Source organism: Amblyomma maculatum, chromosome 11, assembly GCF_055883805.1.
Source record: "Amblyomma maculatum isolate TAMU_Amacu chromosome 11, ASM5588380v1, whole genome shotgun sequence".
Lineage (NCBI taxonomy): Eukaryota > Metazoa > Arthropoda > Arachnida > Ixodida > Ixodidae > Amblyomma > Amblyomma maculatum.
The window spans coordinates 32057710-32080734 of record NC_139354.1 but is presented as its reverse complement, the minus strand read 5'-3'; the positions used below and the strand labels follow the sequence as shown (position 1 = coordinate 32080734).

Genomic DNA, 23025 nt, shown 5'->3' with positions numbered 1-23025 from the left:
GACTCGTGGCTCTCATTGTATTATATCAGCCACTGTTGGTAGCAGTCGTTTAAGCCGCTGCATTAAAATTTGTGCTGATTACGTTCATCCTGACCCGCAAACGCGTTTAATCACTATGGACTCGACAGAATGCGAACAACGGGAGAAGAAATCGCAATTAGGTGAATGAAAAAAAAAAGATTAAACTGAACCCGGTGTGAATTCAGCATCTCCTTAAATCTGCTCTGATTTAATTTCAGTTTAAATTGTGGCGTACATTGCCAACCATTGTGATCCCTCATGCGCTGCAGTGCTGAATTACATTAAAACTGAATTAAAAAGATATGTAAAGCTTCCTCAGTTGCAGTGGTGGCGCTGCACTCGCTGTCTGCCTTAGCCCCCACTTACGAACACTGGGATGAAGGGTAGCTGTTGGCAGCCTAGTGTCTGGACAGCGACATGGCTGGCAACGATAGACGTCGCATGCAGTGGTGTCGGGCGCTCTCGCTGGCGGCGGCCTGCCTGGCGGCCGTGCTCATACTCGCCTGCATGGTGTCCGCGTTCGTTTTGCCGACACCCGCCGGTGAGTACAGACTATGCATGCCACGCTGGCGGTTGTCAACTGAACAGCCTTCCTCGCAGGCGGCGGCGCCGCAGCAGCAGCTCCAGGACACGGTGCTGCTATTGTGGCACCTGTAGCCGCGCCCCTCCTCACGAGGAAAACGAGGCGGTCCCAGCTGGTGCGCTTCTGCTCCTCGCCACAGTGCCAGCAGGAGGGTGAGCCCACTCGCCCTACTCCCGCCAGCGCAGAGTATGTCAGAATACTTTATGCCGCTGGTACAGGCAACGATGGGGACCCAGTATGAACTCCCAGACGCTTGGACGCAGGGACCACATCATCGTTCACTACTCGACTTCATTGTATCAGCCAACCTTTTTCATTTATTTGACCACACCCTTCATTATTCATAGCATTCTTTTTATGCCCTGAGGCAATAAACATCGCAAAAAAATGTTGGCAGAGGCTTAGCTTGGTTAAGCCCGGTAGGTTGCGAAAGCATCCTTAGCAGTAGGCGGCATCGTAGTCATGCGCACCGCCGTCTCTCACGGATGGCGCGAGTCGGTCGCCGCTTTATGCAGCTGTATAATGTCACAGCCCCTGTGGCGCTTCTGGCGGAGAGAGCGGGAGTTAGAACGCCGTTCATGCACACCGCCGTCTCTCACGGACGGCGCGAGTTGGTCGCCCCGATGATGATGATGATTAAAACTTTAATTTCCACCGATTTAGGAGGCCCCCTACTCCCCACTCCTGGCACGCAGGCCTGAGGAACGGGGGCTGGAACCTCCGCGACTAAGGACTGGCGAATATACATTGGTTATTCGCGGCCTCAGCCACCAGGCGGACGGCTTTCTGCTGGTCAGCGGGGACGTCGCTTCGCAGCAGGGTTTCCCAGGCTTCTCTACTTTTAATGTTGTCCCTAGCGCTTTGAGGCGTGACGTCATAACACCTGTGGCGCTCCTGGCGGAGAGAGCGGGAGTTAGGCCACCGTTCATGCGAACCGCCGTCTCTCACGAACGGCGCGAGTTGGTCGCCCAGCTTTGAGGCGTGACGTCGCACAGAGGTCATGCGAAAGGTCATTTCATGTGCACCGCCGCCGCACCGCAAAGGCTTGAAAGTGAAAGTAGTATTGCTTTCGCAATAAAAATCCCAGAGCGCTATGCTTAACCGGGCTCGGTATATACCAAGATGGATTGTCCTGTGCTCATAAATGCAACTCATTTGAACTCAGTACCTCTATAGGATACGCATTAGCTTTTAAAAGCGAAAGCTTTTACTGCTCCCCTCCGTAGCTCCTTCGCCGTGTGCGTATTTGTCCTTGAACAAAGGAGAAACAACGTGGCAGCTATGACTTTATTCAGCCGCCGCCGAAACAGAGGTAACCGCGCGCTTACCTCTTCCTAGTCACATGACAACTGTGACGTCACTCAACCGCAGCTACGCTGGAGTCGTGGCGCTCGCTCTGTCTGATAACCTCGGCTGCCTCTTAGCCTGTGCCAACGTATCGCAACAGCTCTCGACAAGTAATGCCAGCAGTCGTCATGGATGATCCAGGTGGTAGCCTCGTGAACTGTCTTCGTCTCAGAGGTTGCGAAGAAGACAGGCCGAATCCGATCATCCAGTGTACGTAGCTCGCCGAGAGGCTGCAGCACAGAAACGAAGAGAGGCGTATCGAGCAAAACGTGCCGCAGACACCTCGGAAGAACGTGAAACCTGTCTCGCCAAACGTTGCAATGGCGATGCTGAACGCTGCTGAAGACGAGCCGAATCATACCTCACCTCAGCCATTACCATCAAGCAATATCCAAGTCTAACCAGGCTTAACTTCCAAGTTTTCTCTTTAGTTGCTTGAGTTTAGAGGGATTAAATCTTTGCCAGATGTAACGTGTCTGACAGATGTAACGTGTCTGAATATTTCAAAAACATTTCATCATTAGCGTCCTTCATCCAGAGCTTATCAAAAAGCTGTTTCACGTCGGTGTTAACTTCATTTTTCCGATCACAAGATGTACCCCTCCGTATCGCTACGTAACAGATTGTATGAAAAAAAAAAGAGAACTTTAAATTAGTGTTTTTCAAATATTTAAAATATAATCGGATTTCTGTCATTTTTTAAAGCTGTGTTTCAATCAGCTGCTATTATTTTATGGCTGTGGCAAGTTCACACACTGACAGCGCAACATGAAAACTTGCTTTTGCCCCACCGGGGTGGCGCAGTGGTTACGGAGCTCGACTACTGTTCCCAAGGATGCGGGATCGAATCCCGGCCCCGGCGGCCGCTTTTCGATGGAGGCGGAAAGCACGGCGCCCGTGTGCTGTGCGATGTCAGGGCACGTTAAAGAACCCCAGGTGGTCGAAATTTCCGGAGTCCTCCACTACGGCGTCTCTCATAGCCTAAGTCGCTTTGGGACGTTAAACACCACAAGCCAAACTAAACCAAAACTTGCTTTACTCTACTGCACGTGCGCTAAGCGCTGATAACTTTCAGCTTAGAGTCGGAAACTGAGACGCTTGCCGTACGAACCGTGGAAAGAAGTCCACATTTGGCACCTTATAGTTTAGGTAATAGTTATCAGTCCCGCGATGATTCAGAAAAATACAATAGGGTTAACAAAAACGTGCGAATACGTTGCACGAAGCGTATATCATTTTTTGTCGAAGCCTCACGGTCAAATGTTGGCGCACTGACTGTATTTAGTCAGTTTTATTATATATATAGTACCTTGCGCCTGCATAATCATCAAGGAAAATGCATAGTGATGACGATGTTTACAGTAATATGCATTTTTTCACTCCCCCAGAGGAAAAATGGTTCCGACGGCTAAGAATGCTTCCTAGCTGTTCTTGGCGGATGATAGCCTTAGTTGCTTATGTGCCATAAAAACTAGCAAAACCAACTTCTAAATGCAACTGCTGCAGCAGGCTATTCGTGATCCAGTCCGCGTCCGTCAACCAATCGATTGACACGCCATCATCCCCTCCAACTCCACAGCGGCCTCACATCGCCTCCCATCTTCTCTTCGTCTGTCCTCTCCCTCCCCTTCTCCTCTGAAAGTGGACAGGGGTTTCTTCTCTTTGCTTCGTCATTTGTCAACCGTAGCTTCGGACGGATAGATGGACAGATTTTTCCGAAATGGACCCGTTAATGTTAACGTGCCAAAATTGTCCTTACCTATGTACAGACTTCATCAAAAGCCCAGCTTTGCTGCACCGTGTGGATCGTAATGTATTCCCAGTGTTCCAGACCTACTGAAGGTAAAACTATTTTTTGCGGTGCCATGTCCAAGGGGAGCGACTTCCATCAGTGCAAAAGCAGCTCCGCTCCACGCCTTATAAGCCGACCCCTGTGCTCTAAACTTTTGTCGGACTGTACGTTAGTCACTTACTCTTCTGACAAAGGTGTCCTTGCGTCATTGGAGAACTCTTTAAGAACAAAACTCGCACCGAAGTACGACGCAGAACGCCTTATACGGGATTAAGCAGCGTATATGCCACCAACGCCATGTGCGCCGCCTATGAAGATGAGGTAGCGCGGTCATCATCATCAAAGCTGGCATTACAACCAGCACTTCTTACTGGGACGCAGGGCAGCGACTCAACAGTTCCATCGACTGGGACCAGGACCCATGCCATGACCCGTACCGCTACGCCTGCGGCCGTGCCGCCCACAGCCAAGCTGCCGAACTTCGGCGTCACGATGAGCGTCGGCTGAGTGGTATGTTTATCGCGCAGTGTGGGGCGTGGGAGCGCCTCCAATACGATTCGCGCTGTGCTGTGTGGCGCAGCGATGCTGTCCTCCATGGCCGTGCCCCGAAGCCGACAGACAGTGGCCGAGAAGGCGGCCGCGCTCTACCAGGGCTGCCTCAAGACAGGTGTGCGACGACAGCCGCGCGTTTCCGTGGGAACAGTGTACGCTACATATGCGCGTGGTCGGTGCGCAGATTTGCTGAAGCAGCAGGGCCACGACGCCTGGTGGGCCGTAGCGCAGAGGCTTGGCGTGTCGCACTTCCCTCTGCCGCTGGACCGGGAGCCCCCTCTGGCACCCGAGCAGCTGGCTGGAAACCTCCTGCGGCATCTCGGCTTGGGACCATTAGTGAGCCTGCGGCTCGCTGCCGCACCTGGCAACCGCTCTGCGGTGGCCATATACGTGAGTAAAGCTCATGTTTCTGCCAATGGTTTTCGGTTTACCCAGCACAACTTACCACGGCCGCCACGTTCAGACTGGGACATGTGCTCCAGCCATGTGCTCTGAAGGAGCCCGCCTTTCCGTTGGCTCTTTCAGTGGCAGAAACGTGCCTACTGGCTTATCACTGAGCCATCAGCTTTCACATCACTGAACCTATGTTGGTCCACTGGAGTCGGATAACTCGGCTGTCGGCAGTTAATCAGGACATGCCAACTGCGAAGTCCCTCATAGCTCACAACATACTGGAGATAAATTAATCCACTGCAGAAAAGGAACTAAACTGAAGTCCGACGAATAGGTGTGTGGGCCACACGGCCTTATATGTATCTTCGTGTATTCCGTTGTTGGTGCGAAAGCACTAATTTAGGTAGTATTATACCCCTAGTAAAACCTTTTCTTGCTTGGGGAGGAGCTGTGATTGATCAGCAGCTGCATAGCAATGGTGCATAACAGCTGAAGCAACGAGTTGCCGAGACAATGGTAAGTCCGAAGTATAGTGCTGTGTTAGTATAGCCAGTCAATAAAAGAAGACATTGAATTGATGACAAATGTCTCATTCCAGCCAACTGCACAAAGCTATAGGCGGCAGAAGACCAAAACTTGTGCAACGCCGCGTTCGCCCGATATTAGAATTGTATTCAATATTATCTGCATTTTTGTTACGTGCGAAAAAAGATCAATACACGAGCACGGCATCCCCCTCAGCGAACCCGTCCAGCTTGCCTTACAGGACATTTGACGAACTAGGCAGCTTTGCGTTTCGCGGTCACCTTATGCCCATTCTTAAGGCGACTTCCACTGATCTCACTTTGGCCACCATCTTGATGAACCAGATGCACATAGAAAACCTGTTACCTCGTCTCATCACCACCACCGTAGCATCTGACAAGTTGCTGAGTGGGGCTGACGAGCAAATTCTGAGACGATCCTTACGAACACTCCTCTCTGCCCAGATTTCTTGAAATACTTTAACCTGAAGGTCAATGGTTATGGCACACACTATAGGATGATAGCTGACGTCTATCATTTGGCGTGTGCGCGCCAAAAGAATCCGGCTCTTAACTCCTATCCCAACCATACTAAGGATGTCTGGGTGGCGCCTCTGCTCGGTTGCTCCGACCTACAGGTTCAAAAGTCGCGAGGGCATGGGCGACGATCTCATCCGAAAGCGTCCCACATCGAGAATTCAACCTAGCATATTTCTCATAGGCTTTCTTATCCTGTATTATATTACGCAATAAATGTTTTCACCACGACCCCCTGTTTCGTTAAAGAACTGTGGTGCAGGCCGAGGCAGTTTATTTTTGTTATCTTACAAAATAGTCACGATAACATGTCGCGCGGAGGCGTCAAGGAAACTACGTGTGGTGCGTCATCGTGTCCAGCAGCTCAGCTATCGATATTCTGTATATTCTGTACCGTGCAGGTGGAGCCTCCATCTGTGGGTCCCAACTGGCGGTGGAATGAGACGGCATCCGGGCTGCAGGCTCTGACGCAGCGGACTCCCGATGGCCCCGTGGTGCGCGCCCTGGTCGAGCTGGACAGCAGCGTGTCCCGCACGGCGGCCAGGGCTGCACCACCTGTTGCCGCTTACGTGCCCCGCTACCATACCGTGCGCATCTTCAGTCTTCCCCAGAACGCTAAGGTGCGCGCACCTTCCGCCCACTGTGCACGACGCAGTGGATGTTTGTGGCTTTCCATTCTCAAGTGCGAAGTCGAGGAAGCCTGGCGCAATATAGACAAAATTATACGCTCAGTATCCAACAATAGTATAACAGAACACCATGCTTCTGGTACTAGCAGCAACGCAACCAAATTGCTCTTCGGCACCCTACACCCCGGACCAAAGAAATGATTTCTCACTATAGCGTACACTATCTCGCATATTGGGTGGAACAGCGCGAAGACACGAAACACACAAGAGAAGCACAACAGAAGTGTGCTTCGTTTCTTCGCGCTGTTCCACCCACTATGCAATTGTACCAACTCGCCCAACTGTCTATCCTACTTCTCGCATGCTTTCTGCCATCAAATGACGGAAAGGGGAAAATTGCAAAGTGTCTACTCCACGTATGTACCTACATAGCCCTAAGCTTTCATGGACAGCGTGAATAGCGTCGACTCCAAGACAGATAGGTACAAGTCAAGTCCACGTGAAAAACGTTCTCATCGTTCAGCAAGTGAAGGAGTTTTCGGGGTGTGATTAGGCATCGGTGATGCCTAATGGTTTCTGGAACTTGACATCACTGAGCTCCTTTGATTTCATGAAAAAGGCCACCGCATATTGTGTCAATAGATCCCGGACACCACAGGCTCGACGGAAATGAGAGCGCCGGTGCTGGCGCCTGTTTCGTGTTCCTTCCCTGTCCCTTTCGCGCCGTCCTCACAATCATCCATAACAATGAGCCAACTAGCACAAACCAAAGTTCTTCCCGAGGCCAAAAGAGCGTCTCAGCGATGGCCTCCAAACAGTTGTGCCTTGCTCAAGAATGGACACCATTTTTCTTCCGGGCTTTATGAAGTGCGATGGAGAGATAAAGGCGATACAGGGCCCAGCCGGAAACTCGACAAATACGGCTAAAAAGGTAGACACGGAAGTCGCATTTTCTGTTCCCCGTTCGCACGTCTGCGGCGCAGGCTACGTTTAGATTCCACTTCCACGCGCAAGTACTTCTGTTATTTTGGACAAGCGGACTTTGCGCACTGTTCCAATTGCGCCGGAACTGAATAATGTGGAGTTCGTACTAGATGGCGCGCGCAGTACTGCGGGCGAAACAGTAACGTTGGCCGCCTCTTTGAAGCGTTTCGACAGCCGGCCATTTTCGATAGACGTTATTTTTGCTCGTTGCGACAGTGAGGCTTTAGGAATACTAGGAAGTTTAGTTACTTTGCATGACTTTATTTGCGTGAATCGCACACAAATAATTTCGCACGTGGCGGTCTCCTTGTAGCCGACGGCATTTATACTGCGCGACCTCATGAATCTTCAAGAAAAATGTTTCCGAAGGGGGAGATATTGATCATAATATTGCTTGTCTTTTTGGAAAGCCACCAAGGTGGTTTTGGTTTGGACGAATACTGCTTTCATATTTTTCGCGCCGCTTTTATCATATGCCCAGTACATTGGACGTTGGGTCGGAATTAGATGTATTCGCCTATCTTTTCTCCACATCGTTAGCCATCCTTATGCCCTTCTCCAGAGCTCAGGAGGAAGTGAGCTTTCTGCATATTTCCGGCTGACCTTCATGCCCTTCCATTCAGTTAACTCATCTATCTCGATTACGATGTTTACCCTATGCGGCCCGAAGGAGGGTAGCTGTGAAGCACACTAGTACATCCGTCCCGGAGAGAGCATTCTGGGGGACACTGCCACCAATTCCCGCGGCGGTGAGGGAATATGTTGGTCGCGAAGATAGATTGTGTCATACTGAATGACGCATCACTTAGTTTTCTGCTACTAATGAAATACATTTGGTTACCATGTACAACCGTATGGCGCATTCAGCTAAGCTACTCGGCGTATACTCCAATGCGGCGTCGTTAACCTATATACTGGACTTTTGAAAATGTGTCCGTATGGGGCAGGGTTTGGGCGCCCTCCAAAGCAAATAGGTAGATCAGACAATCGCCTTTTCTGTTCCTCGTCCTCCTGCATGTTTGCTGCGATTATGCCACTTTCACGCGCAAGTATTTGCGTTATATGTCACGAAGATGGTCTTGTTATGTCTTATGTCATACTCAATGACGCATCACTTAGTTTTCTGCTACTAACGAAATACATTTGGTTACCGTGTACAACCATATGACGCAAGTATATCGCTGAAGGCCTTTAAAAGTGGGCGGGCTGGCGAGCAAGCAATTACAACCATAGCCGTCACTCTTTCCCATGAAAAGAATAAATCTCCGGGAGGTTGCCCTCTTCGATCACTCTAAACAAGACAGCCTATTCCGGTGTGTTCCGGCTAATGGAAACAGCGCAAGCGCTTTGCGGTCTTGCATGAATGCTGGCCGATGTCCCATGCTATGCAAAAAAGTCTGACAACCATATGTGCCAGCTTTATGGCGACGTCAACCTTCCTGAGCACGGTCACAGATGAACACTTCTCGGTGACGCTCTCACTGTAGTGGCGCTGGCGCGACGTGTTCTCGGCCCTGCTGGAGGACCTGACGGCGCCGCAGACAGTCAGCCTTGTGCTCACGGCGCCGTCCTACCTGGACGAAGCGGCATCTCAGCTTGGCGACGCGAGGCCCGCCGCCCTGCACAACTACCTGTCCTGGAGGCTGGCGCTCGAGCTGGCGCCCCTGCTGCCAGTCCTCCCTACGGCCACCTTGCTCACCCGAGTCACTGAGCGTGTCGAGCGCCGCTGCCTCCGCGAGCTGCGCGCCGTCATGGAGCACGCAGCCACAGCGTTAATGGCGCCACAGCCAGGAGCCCAGGCGCGTAGCGCGGCACGCGACACCGTTGCCATGGCCACGGACCAGCTGAAGCGGCAGCTGGTCGACTACCTGTGGCTCGCGGAGGCAGTGAGCCAACGCGCTGTGCACAAACTAAACGCGCTGCAGGTGCACTTGCTGTACCCGCCCTTCGTAGAGGACAAGATGGTGCTGGAGCAGATCTACCGCCAGGTTCCCGATATAGGCAGCGACGGGCCCGTGATGCTCGACTGGTTCCGGGCGCGCTCGGCAGTAATGCTCAAGCGGTGGAAGGCGCTTGCTGGCAAGGGATTGCCGCCGCTGTGAGCGAACTCCTCGTCTATTCTATTCGCAAGGATTATATGTGCACAGCTCTTGGAGAGGATGGTAGCCAGCTTGTAGCTATTCCACGAGCACATAGCATGTGAAATATAGGAGGCACTCTTACAGTTGTTTTATTTGCACTCCTTCGATATAAATCGCAAAGTTTACTCTCAAGTCATAGCGAACGCCATATTAGCGTGCATGAAGCACGACGAAAAGGTGGAAGCAAATCTGTTTCGGCCGACCCCGTAGAAGCTGCGACCTGTACGCCAAAATGGCAGCCTATATGTATCACCTCTCTTGAATACCTCCTCCAGCCTCGATGAATGCGATGTTTGGTCCGGAACCACAAAAATAAATAAAATATGGAGGACAATTTGCTGTGACACGATAGCGTAGGCGGTGATGCAGGCATTGCGAAATCAGGGGGTAGACGAGCCGTACGTGAAAGTGCTGGAAGATATATATAGTGGCTGCACAGCAACCATAGTTCTACATAAAGAAAGCAACAAAATTCCCATAAAGAAAGGTGTTAGGCAAGGAGACACAATCTCCCCAGTACTATTCACAGCTTGTTTAGAGGAAGTATTCAGAGACTTGGAATGGGAGCAGTTAGGGATAAGGGTAGATGGAGAATACCTCAGTAATCTGCGATTTGCTGATGACATTGCCTTGCTAAGCAACTCGGGGGATGAACTGCAAATAATGATTGATGACCTAGACAGAAAAAGTAGAAAGGTAGGCTTGAAAATCAATATGCAGAAGACTAAGGTAATGTTCAACAGCCTCGGGAAGGAACAGCAGTTTACATTAGGTAGCGAAATACTGGAAATAGTAGGCGAATATGTCTACTTAGGACAGATAGTAACCGCCGATCCGGACCATGAAAAGGAAATATCAAGAAGAATAAGATTGGGGTGGAGCGCATTTGGCAAGCACTCGCAGATTATGACTAGCAGCTTACCGGTATCGCTCAAGAGGAAAGTATACAACAGTTGCATCTTGCCTGTACTCACCTATGGGGCTGAAACGTGGAGGCTAACCAAGAGAGTTCTACTTAAGTTGAGGACAACCCAGAGGGCTATGGAACGAAAAATGGTAGGGGTAACATTAAGAGATAGAAAGCGTGCAGAGTGGGTCAGAGAAAGAACTCAAGTTACCGACATTCTAGTGGAAATTAAGAAGAAGAAATGGACATGGGCAGGACATGTAGTGCGAAGAGAGGATAACCGATGGTCGCTTAGGGTAACAAACTGGATTCCAAGGGAAGGAAAGCGTAGCAGGGGGAGGCAGAAAGTTAGGTGGGCAGATGAGATTAAGAAGTTCGCAGGGGTCAAGTGGATGCAGCTAGCACAGAACCGGGTTAAGTGGAGAAATATGGGAGAGGCCTTCGCCCTGCAGTGGGTATAATCAGGCTGATGATGATGATGATGATGATGATGATGATGATGATGATGATGATAGCGTAGGCGACCATCCAACAATAAAGCCCTGCTTAAACCAAGTCGTGAGCGTGCCTCGTATGGCCTAGGTTGCAGTGGGGCTAACTCAACATCCAAAGCACTGGAAAAGGTCTTATTCCATAGACCTCAAATGAGGAACCCGAGTTGGAAGCTCCTCCCAAATTTCCGATGTCATAAAGTCCCGTTATGTCGCACAAACCGTCGAAGAATCTGTACCTGGCTATGCCAGCCGCCAACTACTACCTGCCAGCGCCAGGCCTGTGATTTTGCGCTCCCAACGCCGATGTCGGATTTTCGGAGTAACGAGACCATTAACGTTATTGGGTCAAAATAGCCTCGATACAGTATTATGTGGGCTCTTAAGGCAATACATTTCACCCTAATACACATCCCTATGTTGAGCACTTTGTGGGGTTATTTTTTGTATACTGTTATCGGTGTGTTGGCCACCTCACTCACATACCGCTGGTTAGGGCCAGAGCAAACCGAGAGCCCAGCCAGCATGCAGTGCGCGCCTGCGCCTCCGCTCCTAAAGAAGCAAGAGCACAATTTATATGTACATGAGTTTATTACACTGAAATCCGCATTACAAATGCTGTGCTGATTCGCAGACCTCGTTACAACCCATAGAGCCCCTGCCGCAGCACCCGAAATCGGGGTCGCGGCGCCGGGCGCACGAGGTAAACGTATCACACGCGTGCGCGGCGGAGCTAATCTGGTACACTCCGCGGTACCCCAAGGCTGGGGTACCGCGGAGGGAAAAACGTGCGCACCTGCTGTTACCCGAATCGATTGGAGTCTCCTCGTTCGCTTACATCGCGCGGTCTCATGTCGAAACAAAACCACAATGCGTTACCGGGAGATGGCTCAATGGGGACGCGAGACCGATGTGCGAAAAACAGAAGGGAGGGCTGAGTGACAGCAGTTAACAATGTAGCTACCTTCGGAAGGGGTTCGCGGTCGGATTGCCGTCCGTCTGGCAGTGAGGGTAGAATAAGTTAAAATATAAATTTATAGTACACTGTTTTACAGTCTGTTGTATATGAACGGCAAAAAACGTTGCCGAAGGCATACCCGTAAAATCTTCGTTCTTTCCGCAAAATTTAATAGGGATTCATCCTGCGATTTTACAAATGTTGCTTCAGATTTCGCCTCCATCGAAACGCAGCCGCCGGCGGTCGGGATCTAACCCGGGTACTCCGGAACAGTAAACGGGCATCGTAACAATTTTGTGCTGTGTGTATATGGACATGCAATAAAAAAAAGATGCCACCACCATCTGGAAGACATTCAAGTAATGAGTTATATACACCTGCACGCAAGCCGCCTAGCGGCATCTATCGGAGAAATTACGATCAGGTGATTAATTTAATCTACGCGTCCGATACGATAGATCTCAAGACAAATCGCTTGGTACCGGTCCCATTTATGTACCTCTACCCATTGTCAAGTTACACACCCCAGCATATGTCCCAAATCAGAATTTGCTTCGTTTGGGGGGTCACGGTGGGCCTAATTTTAGGCATAATTAATTTTAGTGGCCACCATCTTGGCTATGACGTCACATCGAGATCCGCTATCTTAGATTTGGGAACTGAAACTATGGCGCCATTTCATTCCCTGCTTTCATAATCATGTGGTTCAACTTCTATCCGCTTATTGGACCGTGACGTCATCATCGGCACCCGAATTCGGCCGCCATTATCGATTTGAGAATCCGAAACTATGCCGCCATCTTTGATTATGACATTATAATCATGTGATTTCACTTCTGTCCGCAATATTGGATTATGACGTCATCACTGGAATCCGAATTGGCGGCCATCTGGAATTTGAGACACCGAAACTATGCCGCCATTTTTATTATGATGTCATAATCACGTGGTTCCCTTCTTTCCGCCATATATTGGGTTATGACGTCATCATTGGGCCCGAATTAAGCCACCATCGTGGATTATGGCGTCATAGTCACGTCAGTCTTAGTCAGCCGCCATCTTGGATAAAGTAATTGCATCAATTAATTACTTATTGGCCAAGACCTTGGATTTATGGGTGACATCACCAATCAATCACTAATGGGTTGCTTTATCATTTTGCTATGGGGGCTGCCTCTTTATTCCTCGGACTTAGAAAATTTCACGGCGAAAGTAGGTAGTAGCAAACCTCAAGAAATCGAAAAATGTGATGAGTTAGAGCTAACGCTGAGCCGACGCGGATCCGGCACCTTGTGGCAACTGGCCTCTCCCACCATAACTCGTCGTCATATGCCACTTGGACGCAGGGACCGCATCATCGTTCACTCCTAGACTTCATTACATCAGCCGACCTTTCTTTTTTATTCATTTGACCATACCCTTCATCCTTCCTAACATTCCTTTTGTGCCCCGAGACAATAGACATTGCAAAAAAAAAAAGAGAGCTAACGCTCTTAGAAACTGCACCACCGCGGCGATGGAGGCGAAATGTACATGCGTGCTGTGCGATATCAGCATTTTGTTGTTGCGACTGTAGGAAGGAAAAGACTGCTGACTGATAAAAGTTTATTCACCATAAGTGGGAGGAATAGGGGAAGTCAGCTAGCGTGCCACAAGCCGTGGAGGTCTTTGGCGACGCCGGCCCATTCGACGGCCTTGAACTGAATGCCAAGGTCATCGCTGGACCTTCTTGTCCTAAGCTTCTTTAGAGGGATCAGGCAAGAGTTTAGAGGGAGGCTTATGAACTTTGCACGCCCAGATCATATGCTCGAAGTGGTCTTTCTCCCCGAAAAACCGGCAGAAGAGATTCATATCCTTATTTATGAATTTTGATGTGTAGTTGGGTTCGGGAGGGTCCCCGTCTGTAGCTGTCTCTATATGACTTATCCTCAGTCCGCACGAGGCGGCTCAGGCCCGTGCATTTTTTTTTTCTGGTAGTAAACCACGAAGAGGAACACATCGCAAGTGTCACGACCAGGGTGTCTGACATAACAGAAGCAGAAGAGATAGCCATTGCTCTGGCTGTAAGAGAAGGATATAGGACAGGGAGACCTCTCCACATCCTAACAGACTCACAAGAGGCGTGCCGGAATTACACTAGGGGCAGGATTAGCAGTGCGGCACTCAAGATCCTCAAAGAGGGTGCGCCCTCGGAGGAGACACCAAAGCAAAACATAATCTGGATACCGAACCACGCGGGAATCAGGGGCAACGAGGGGGCAGTCAACCTAGCTCGAGGAATGACCAGCCGAGCGGGAGCGTCGCTCACCCCGGAGGGCCCCCAGATCTGATGCGGAGAGAGTTATTCAGACCTACTAAACCTATATAAGGGGCTGAGGTTCCACTACCCCCCGCCACACAAACAACTAACCAAGGAAGAAGCCACGGGATGGAGGAGACTACAAACGGGCTCCTTCCCAAACCTACACATACTAAACAAGATTTTTCCAACACAATATAGCGCCAGCTGCCCATGGTGCGGATCAAAACCAACACTATATCACATCACGTGGGAATGCGAGAGAAATATGCATTTCACAAACAGAAAACACCAAGTGCGGAGCAATGGGAGAGCCGGCTCACCAGCTGCGAGCTAGAGGCCCAGAGGGCACTCATAGCCCACGCAAGCGAGGTGGCCCGACTCAGTGGAGCCCTGGACTAGGGGCCCAACCACGGCCAGGGAGGTGACGGACTTCCAGAAAAAGCCTCGACCTCCACCGCTAACAAACTTCCAAAAAACAAATAAAGTTTTCAATCAATCAATCAATTCCCAGCTCGAGGAAGGAAGAGAAAATGCACGGGCCTGCTACTGGTTCTGTAGCTGAGCCACCTCCGCTGCCTTGTGCGGACAGGGGAGAAAATAGAGAAGAACAAGGGGGAGAAATAAAGACGCGTGCCACAACAGCCGTTGTCCGCCACCGAAGCGGTGACGGGTGATATGACGGACTACAACAGGTACAACCACCGGTGGCAGGCTAGCCTACCTGTCCCAGCCCCGTAGGGCCAGGAGCAGCCACCCCTCACCAACCGTGAGCATCACCAAAGATCCCTGCAGGTGGTCGAAATTACTCGTAGCCCTCCACTACGCCACCTTTCTCTCTCTCCACTTTCACTCCCACCTTATTTCCTTCCCTTACAGCGCGGGAAAGGTGTCCACAGAAAAAGTGTGACGATACAGCGCCTTCCTTTCCTGCAAACCAATTATCGTTATGTTGAAACAGCGCTAGAAACACGGACAGATAGGCAAACACACATTTCTATATCTTTCCGTGTTTCTAGCGCTGTTTCAACATAATGTCCAACAAGCCACTTTGCTCAATTATCATTGCCTCAGATTTCACGCAAAATAAAGTTTGTTCGAAACAAAATTTGGAATTCTATAAAACGACATTGCTGCTGGTGATGTAATGAGCCGCGAGAGGGAAATATTCATCATTTGTGGGACCACCAGCAGCAGTGGTGACGTAGTGAATTTATTGTCCATACGAGGTGGAAGGCGCATTCGTGCATAATACTCGATGACCGTCTTCGCAAACATGTCGCAGTATATGTGCGCGTGACGTATTAGTCGCCGTGTCTTTCGCTTCGTGCGTCCTCTGTTCGCGAGTTCGGTACTTCGTGTCGCCCTGGCTTTCTTTTAATGCCAAAACACTCATACGATCGTCAGAGCCGAGCGACGATCTTGATTGTGCCAGACTCGAATCTGACTGGACCGCCAGGTCGCGAAGTCATAGTCCACGTGTACTGAGCAGGTGCTTTCACACGGTGTCATTGATTTGTTCTAGCCATTAGTTCAAAAGCAGATCTTCACATGGTCAAACGCAAACAAAAAATATGTAACTTTGGTATGTCAAGTCGAGCTCGGAAGAAAAACAAATTGCGCGGGTTAAGGCATGGCTTGAACCTAGTGATAGAGCGAAAGCTGCGAGTTGCAGCGATAGCCCCTGTAACACCGCCCTTTCAATCCACGGCTTTTCTTTCATAATTGTTCCTTGGTCTGCAGGAAAGGAAAGGCGCTGTATCTGTCACACTTTCTGTGGGCACCTGAACCGTGCTGCAAGGGTACGAGGAAGGCGGGGTGAAAACGGAGAGAGGGATTTGTATCTGTTGTAGGCCGTCATTGCACCCGCCACCGCTTCGGTGGTGGACGACGGCTGTGCGACGCGCGCCTTTCTTTCCCTCTTCTTTATCTTTCTACTCTATTTTCCTTTCTGTCCGGATGCTGTGCGATGTCAGCGCACGTTAAAGATCCCCAGGTGGTCGAAATTACTCCGTAGCCCTCCACTACGGCTCCTCTTTCTCTCTATCCACTTTCACTCCCACCTTCATACCCTCCCTTACGGCGCGGTTCAGGTGTCCACAGGCACAAGTGAGACAGATACTGCGCCTTTCCCTTCCTGTGAACCAATTAATAAATAATAATCTGTCCGGAAGCGAAACGAAGAGGCGTCCGTGTGCTGTGCGATGCCAGCGCACGTTAAAATCCCCCGGTGGTCGAAATTCTTCGTAGCGCTCCACTACGGCTCCTCTTTCCACTTTCACTCCCACATTCCTCCCTTCCCTTACGGCGCGGTTGAGGTGTCCACAGAAAACAAGTGAGACAGTTACCGCGCCTTTCCCTTCCTATAAATCAATCAATCCTTTCTGTCCGCACGAGGCAGCGGAGGTGGCTCAGCTACAGAGCCAGTAGAAGGCCCGTGCATTTTCTTTTTCTGATTGCTTTACAGGAAGGGAAAGGTGTGGTAACTGTCTCACTTTTCTGTGGACACCTCAACCGCGCCACAGGGGAAAGGAGGAAGGTGGGAGTGAAAGTGGAAAGAAAGAGGAGCCATAGTGGAGGGCTACGGGGTAATTTCGACCACCTGGGGATCTTTAACTGCTCTGACATCGCACAGCACACGGACGCCTCTTCGTTTCGCCTCCATCGAAAAGCAGCCGCCGTTTCTTTTTAACTGATTTATTTAGGAAGGGAAATGCACGGTAACTGTCTCACTTGTTTTCTGTGGACACCGCAACCGCGCGTTAAGGGAAGGGAGGAAGGTGGGAGTGAAAGTGGAGAGAGAGAAAGAGGAGCTTTTAAAAAAAACTGATTTATTTATAGGAAGGGAAAGGCGCGGTAACTGTCTCACTTGTTTTCTGTGGACACCGCAACCACGCCGTAAGGGAAGGGAGGAAGGTGGGAGTGAAAGTGGAAAGAGAGAGAAAGAGGAGCCGTAGTCGAGGGCTATGGAGTAATTTCGACCACCTGGGGATCTTTAACGTGCGCTGACATCACACAGAGGAGCTTTTTCTCCTTCCTACAGCCGCAACAACAATCGGAGAAAGAGGTGCCTTAGTGAAAGGCTACGGCGCATTTTCGACCTCATGGGGATCTTAAACGTGCACTGACATTGACATCGCACATCCCCACGGACGCCTTTCGGTTGCACCTGCATTGGCTGGCCGAAAATACCAGATGCCGAGCATTGCCCAGTCGTTTACCAAAGGTCGGCCAATTTCAGTTGTAGCAGGCGCTTACAATAAACTTCGCGCTTTTCGCTAGCACATTTGGGACTCGTTATACAGTGCTCTCGCTTGTTGGTAGAACACTTAAAGCGCCAAATCCTGCAACAGTTGCAAATTTTAGGTGGCCGCAGTGTAACCGTGCTTGGTTTTGGCTTGACGGTGACCGCTCAGCAGTTGCCGTGAGCAACATGTATTATTCGCTCAAGCTCGGTGGTGTACGCTGGTCATCACAGCAGGTCAACGTAAGCCAAGGCTTTCCTCTTAATTTGCGTGTCCAATGAAACGCGACTTCTATAGCGTTCCAGTTCAGGGCGTAGTCTCGAAATGTCCCTCCGACTGCTGTACCCATACGTTCCGGCGCTATAGTAATGGCGCCTATTTTGTAACCTCGATAGCGAAAGCTACACGTTCCACAACTGTAACCGTATTGAGAAGATCCCAGCCGCAGTGCTTGGCCACGCAGGTGGGACGTGCCCTACCTGGAGCCAGCCGTGCACTACCTGGCCGATTCGAATGAACTGGGTAAGTAAGCTAGTCCTCCGTCGCCTTGCCCAATCGCACGAACCTAAGTATATCCTAACCCTAATGCAGAGCTACTCAATGGCTTCAGTAGCTTCAGTCAGAAAACTCCGTCTACGAATAGCGGCGCTGTTATGCAGGCATCCTATAGTGTTCTCTAGCAGACGGTCGCGCTACCTCTTAGCTGCGGCGTGCAGTTATCTGTGCGTTCACAAATTTAATTGTATTATAAGAGCTAAGCGAGCCGTCTGAGCATCGTACGTGGCGTTGCAACGAGACCATGGAACTTTAATATGCGTGTAGAGCTCTACAAATGGTATGGTGGGTGGTGGTAAGAACATTTATTTACACATGGATGTTTGGATCGGCCCATAAGGGTCCGCTCCTTACAAACACTAGGTGGAGGTCCCTAGTTAGGGACCCCAGTGGCGGTTGCCGCCGCTCGGGCGCGTCCGACTAAGGCTTGTTGGGCCTGTAAGTCGTGGCAGCTGAGCAGGACCGCCTCCCAGTTCTCCCGGGTTGGGTTGGGGACGGGGGGAATAGCCAGGTTGGAGGGGCAGGCCCACACCATGTGATAGATGTCAGAAGACACCGCCCCACAGTGTGGGCAGCTGCCACTAAAGGAGGGGTCAAAATGTTTTAGGGCTGCCGGGCACAGCAATGTATTGGTGAAAAGGCGGAGAAGGAGCCGCTCATCCGCCTTGTTGAGACCTTTACATGGGCTGGGGTAAAGGCGATGACAATTTTGATAGTACGTCGTGATATCTTTGAAGGTGTAGGCCGGATTAAAATCGGGTTCCTGATCGGGCAGGGAGGAGAAAACAGCACGGTGAGAGAGCGGGCGGGCGGCTGCGCCTGCTGCCTCGTTTCCTGCCAAACCCTGATGAGCAGGGGCCCATATAAGGTAGCGGTGTGCGGGGTCCGTATCCCGTATGCAATTTAAGTAAATTTTATAGGCTAGTAAGGGAGTCCAGCCTTGTCTGACGTTCCGACAGGCTCCTCGCGAGTCGGTAATTATGTATTTAGAACTGTGGTCCTAACGTTCTTTATAATAGCTACGAACCTCATCTAACCCCTTTCTTCTATGTCTACATGCAGTGGTGCCCGTGGGTGTGCTGCGCGAGCCCATATACTCGGCGTCTGGAAGCGCTCTGTGAGTAAGGCTATAATTGTGAACGCACTGCTGCGGCCCGCCACTAACAAGCGGGTGCTTGCAGGCCGCTGGACATCGCGCGCTTCGGGTTCCGGTTGTCCCGCCAGCTGGCACAGGCCGTGCTCTACCGCGGTAAGCGTGCACGCCTGCCTGTTATGAAGCATACCGCTTCATAAGCAGCGTTTCTAAAGAAAAAAAATTTCCCCAAGACCCGGAATTAATGCCCCGCCGCGGTGATGCAGTGGTTAAGATGCCCAACCACTGTACCGGGTACCCGGGTTCGATCCCGACCGCCGGCTGCTGCTTTTTGATGGAGGTGAAACGAAGAGGTGTCCGTGTGCACGTTAAAGATCCCCAGGTGGTCGAAATTACCCAGTAGCCCTCCACTGCGGCTCTTCTCCCTTTCCACATTCATTTCCACCTTAAAGCACGGTTCAGGTGTCCATTCGGTAGGAAGGGTTGGTTTGGTTTGTGGGGTTTAACGTGGCTGTTCCTGGCCCTACGTGTGGGACCACGACCTGTGTGTGGGACCCACACTGGTAGGCCAACGTTGCTTGCGGCCGGGGCTAGCCAGTCACCGAATTTTTATCTGTTGTAGGCCGTCATTGCACCGGCCACCGCTTAGGTGGTGGACGACGGCTGTTGCGGCGCGCGTTTTTCTCTCCATCTTTTTTTTTCTTCTCTACTTTCTCCTGTCCGCAAGAGGCAGCGAAGGTGGCTCAGCTACAGAGCCAGTTCTCCGCCGGGGTGGTGCAGTGGTAAGACGCCCAACTACTGTGCCGGTGTACCCGGGGTCGAACCCGACCTCGGCGGCTGCGCTTCGATGGAGGCGAAACAAAGCGTGCTGTGCGATGTCAGCGTTGTTGTTGTTGTGGCTCTAGGAAGAAGGAAAAGAAAATGCACGGGCCTGCTACTGGCTCTGTAGCTGAGCCACCTCCGCTGCCTCTAGCAGACAGAACAACAAATAAATAGAGAAGAGGGAGAGAAAGACGCGCGCCGCAACAACAGCCGTCGTCCACCACCGAAACGGTGGCGGGTGCAATGACGGCCTACGACAGATAAAAATTGTGTGGCAGGCTAGCCCCCGCCGCAAGCGGCGATGACCTACCTGTCCTAGCCCCATCAGGGGAGTACCAGCAACGTTGACGATCCCGAGGTGGTCGAAATTATTCCGTAGCCCTCCACTACGGCTCCTCTTTCTACTTTCACTCCCACCTTTCTCCCTTCCCTTACGGTGCGGTTGAAGTGTCCACAGAAAACAAGTGAGGCAGTTACCGTGCCTTTCCCTTCCTATAAATCAATCAATCAGTTTACAGAGCCAGTAGCAGGCCTGTGCATTTACTTTTCCTTCTTCCTACAGCCACAACCACCACCACAGAAACGCGTGTGACAGATGCTGCGCGTTTCCCTTCCTGTGGACCAATTATTATTATTAGAGCAGAAATTAAACATTTCGGGACACGTGCTGGCGACGCTTAAAATGGCGGCTGCAAAGCGTCGGTGCTCGGCGAGCGAAAAGCATTGCTCAGGTACTGTATGCGTGTTTGAAATGCCGCTGCTGGCGTCGAAAGGGCCAAAGGAGGCAGACCGTCGCGCTGTGAGAACAAAGGCATACAAAACAAGCGGTTCTTCACGGAGCGTTGGCCTCTCCGCGGGTTGCAACTGCCGCCACTGCGGGCGGGCGGAGAATTCTGGGAAGAGCAGTGCGGTCACGTGGTCGTGGCGCGGTGCTCTCGACACACGGAGAGCATTCTCGTGGGAGGACAGTTACACCCTCACTCGGTGTGCTCCTGTACTGCTCTGCAGTGCTCGGCGCCTCTGCTCTCGTCCCCCCAACCGAATGCGTCATTAGTCGGGGGATCTGATCCCCCCCGCGCTCCAGTGTATAGGAACTACATGAGTATGAAGCAGCCAACCATTTTCCAGATCGTCCTTCTCTTCGCACTGCAACTCTCACGGTCATGTGGCGCAGCACATTTCACCTTGTGCTGAGAGACGCTGTAGTGGAGGGCTCTGGTAATTGCGACCGACCACATGGGTTCAAGGTTGGGCTTTTCACCTGAGTCGACAAATGCCCTACAGAGGGCTCTTCCTGTGAACTTAGGCCGTGACTAGATGGGGGTTGAACTGCTTCGCCGGCGCTTCAACTGGCTGCTCGGTCTCGCCATGATTGAGGCGCGTGCCGGTCTGAGTGCGTCAACGCTTCAGCGCAGCTGATGTGTAGCCATGCTTAAAGAGCATACGTTCAGATAACTAGTTTTAACCACGGCAATTTGTTTTATTCCTCTCAGTGGCAGTCCGAACATTTCTTCTGATCTTTTCGAAAATTTTACAGTTTTAGTAAGACTCAAGGCTGAGCTCCATGTACGCTAAAACTCATGCGAACGGCATGGTGGGAAGCGTCGCACTGACAGAAATGTATGTGCCACTCACCACATCGCTCAGATATCTACTGAAATAGAAATGACAGAAAATTTTACTCTTTGCCCGGAAGCGCATGTGCGATTAGCCCATCAGACATTTAATGGCAGCTTCTGATTTGTCGCAAAGCTTCTCCCTAGAGTTGTGTGCACCGTAAACGCGTCGTCTTGACCATCGCTGCTGCTGCCGCACCAGTGCCGTAGATTTTGAATTAGCTGTGAGGTAGCCGCAAAACTGAAAGGGAGCAATCAGCCCGCCGGTAGCGGAGGGCCCAACATTTGGAGCAGACTATGAGCAAGCCCACCCCGTCGACATGCTCGATTCCCATGGTCGCGCTGCACTCCTTCTGTACATAGGCGTGATAATCACATCGCGGCGCATATACCCACTTACGCATAAACCCGCAAAACTTTTCGAAGAGGGTAGGTTACGGCAATGTTTACGAAACATCAGAGTGACATAACACCTTCGTTTACATCGGAGTTGCTCGATGAGCGATGGAGCGAACGTCTGCCTTCACTGCGCCACCTCGTTGATTTCTACTTCGTGCATACGGAGCTCACTCTTCAGTACCTAGAGTTAGTAGACTCATTACTCTCTAAAGCCCTAGACGAAGAAAAAAAGTAGGTCAACTCCAACCTTTGTGCACTTTACTTAAGGTACAAAAAATATTGTAATTTTCCACACTTGGTCATCAAAACTCGCGATTTTTCTACAAAGTGTATTTAAAGCAGACTTATTTGCAAAATGCTTATTTACCGTCGCCAACTAGTAAAGGTCCTTTGTCCTCAGTGTCAAGAGTGCTAAAGGATAGTGGTTGCACGAAAAAATGTTATACGTTAGTATTGCATACTATTTCACTGTGAGCTGCTTTACGTCGCGTACACCGTTGAGCACACCGACAGAGCACAGGAATTAATTTTTTTCTTTGGGTCTCTGCCATAAAATGAGCAATGAGCAAAAAACCACCTTTAAAATATCTCCCCTTTGTATGAAATGAAGTGCAAAGCAAGCTTTATTTCTCCCTTTTCTCTCCACCTGTGCTGAATCTCTAGAGGACCACCTTCGGATGGAGCCGGTTTCCGTACGTCAACATACGACAAAGTAGCCAACCTGACTCCATACTCCGAGTCTGTCGTTTTCGAAAGTGTGCTGTTGCTCTTACTTCGAGTTATCTGATTGGTAGAAACGTCAGAACCGGTAATGATGGCAACCAAACTGACATCCGGTTCCAGCATTTCCATCATTCGAGGTCAGAAAGATAGCGACACTTTCGATGACGAAGCAAGCTCGGAATATGATCCCTGCTTGACTGCCAGTCTCGGCAAATCTTTTTCCGCTACCCTTAATTCTGCTCTCCGAATTCGTTAGGCTCAGTGCTTGCAGCAAAAGGAAAGGTGTCACATAATTAGTGACAAAACTGGTTGCGCAGGCCCAAGACCTTAGCACAGCCAAACCAGCAGCAAAATAGGTTTTCAATAATTCAGAGATGGTGTGCCAGCACCTCCGTCGCCCGATACCAACGACTG

At 50.7% G+C, this 23025-nt stretch overlaps 1 protein-coding gene across 1 annotated transcript in view; it reads left to right on the top strand.

The window, feature by feature from the left end:
• The first annotated feature begins 438 nt into the window (after positions 1 to 438).
• Positions 439 to 23025, top strand: part of LOC146173413 (neprilysin-1-like) — a 23956-nt gene continuing 1369 nt past the window's right edge. The window contains exons 1-10 of the mRNA XM_084585189.1: positions 439 to 562; positions 637 to 756; positions 4125 to 4253; positions 4324 to 4410; positions 4480 to 4685; positions 6151 to 6369; positions 8850 to 9460; positions 17867 to 17925; positions 19021 to 19075; positions 19140 to 19207. Coding sequence (XP_084441315.1) covers positions 439 to 562; positions 637 to 756; positions 4125 to 4253; positions 4324 to 4410; positions 4480 to 4685; positions 6151 to 6369; positions 8850 to 9460; positions 17867 to 17925; positions 19021 to 19075; positions 19140 to 19207 — 1678 coding nt within the window. The remainder of the gene's footprint in view (positions 563 to 636; positions 757 to 4124; positions 4254 to 4323; positions 4411 to 4479; positions 4686 to 6150; positions 6370 to 8849; positions 9461 to 17866; positions 17926 to 19020; positions 19076 to 19139; positions 19208 to 23025) is intronic.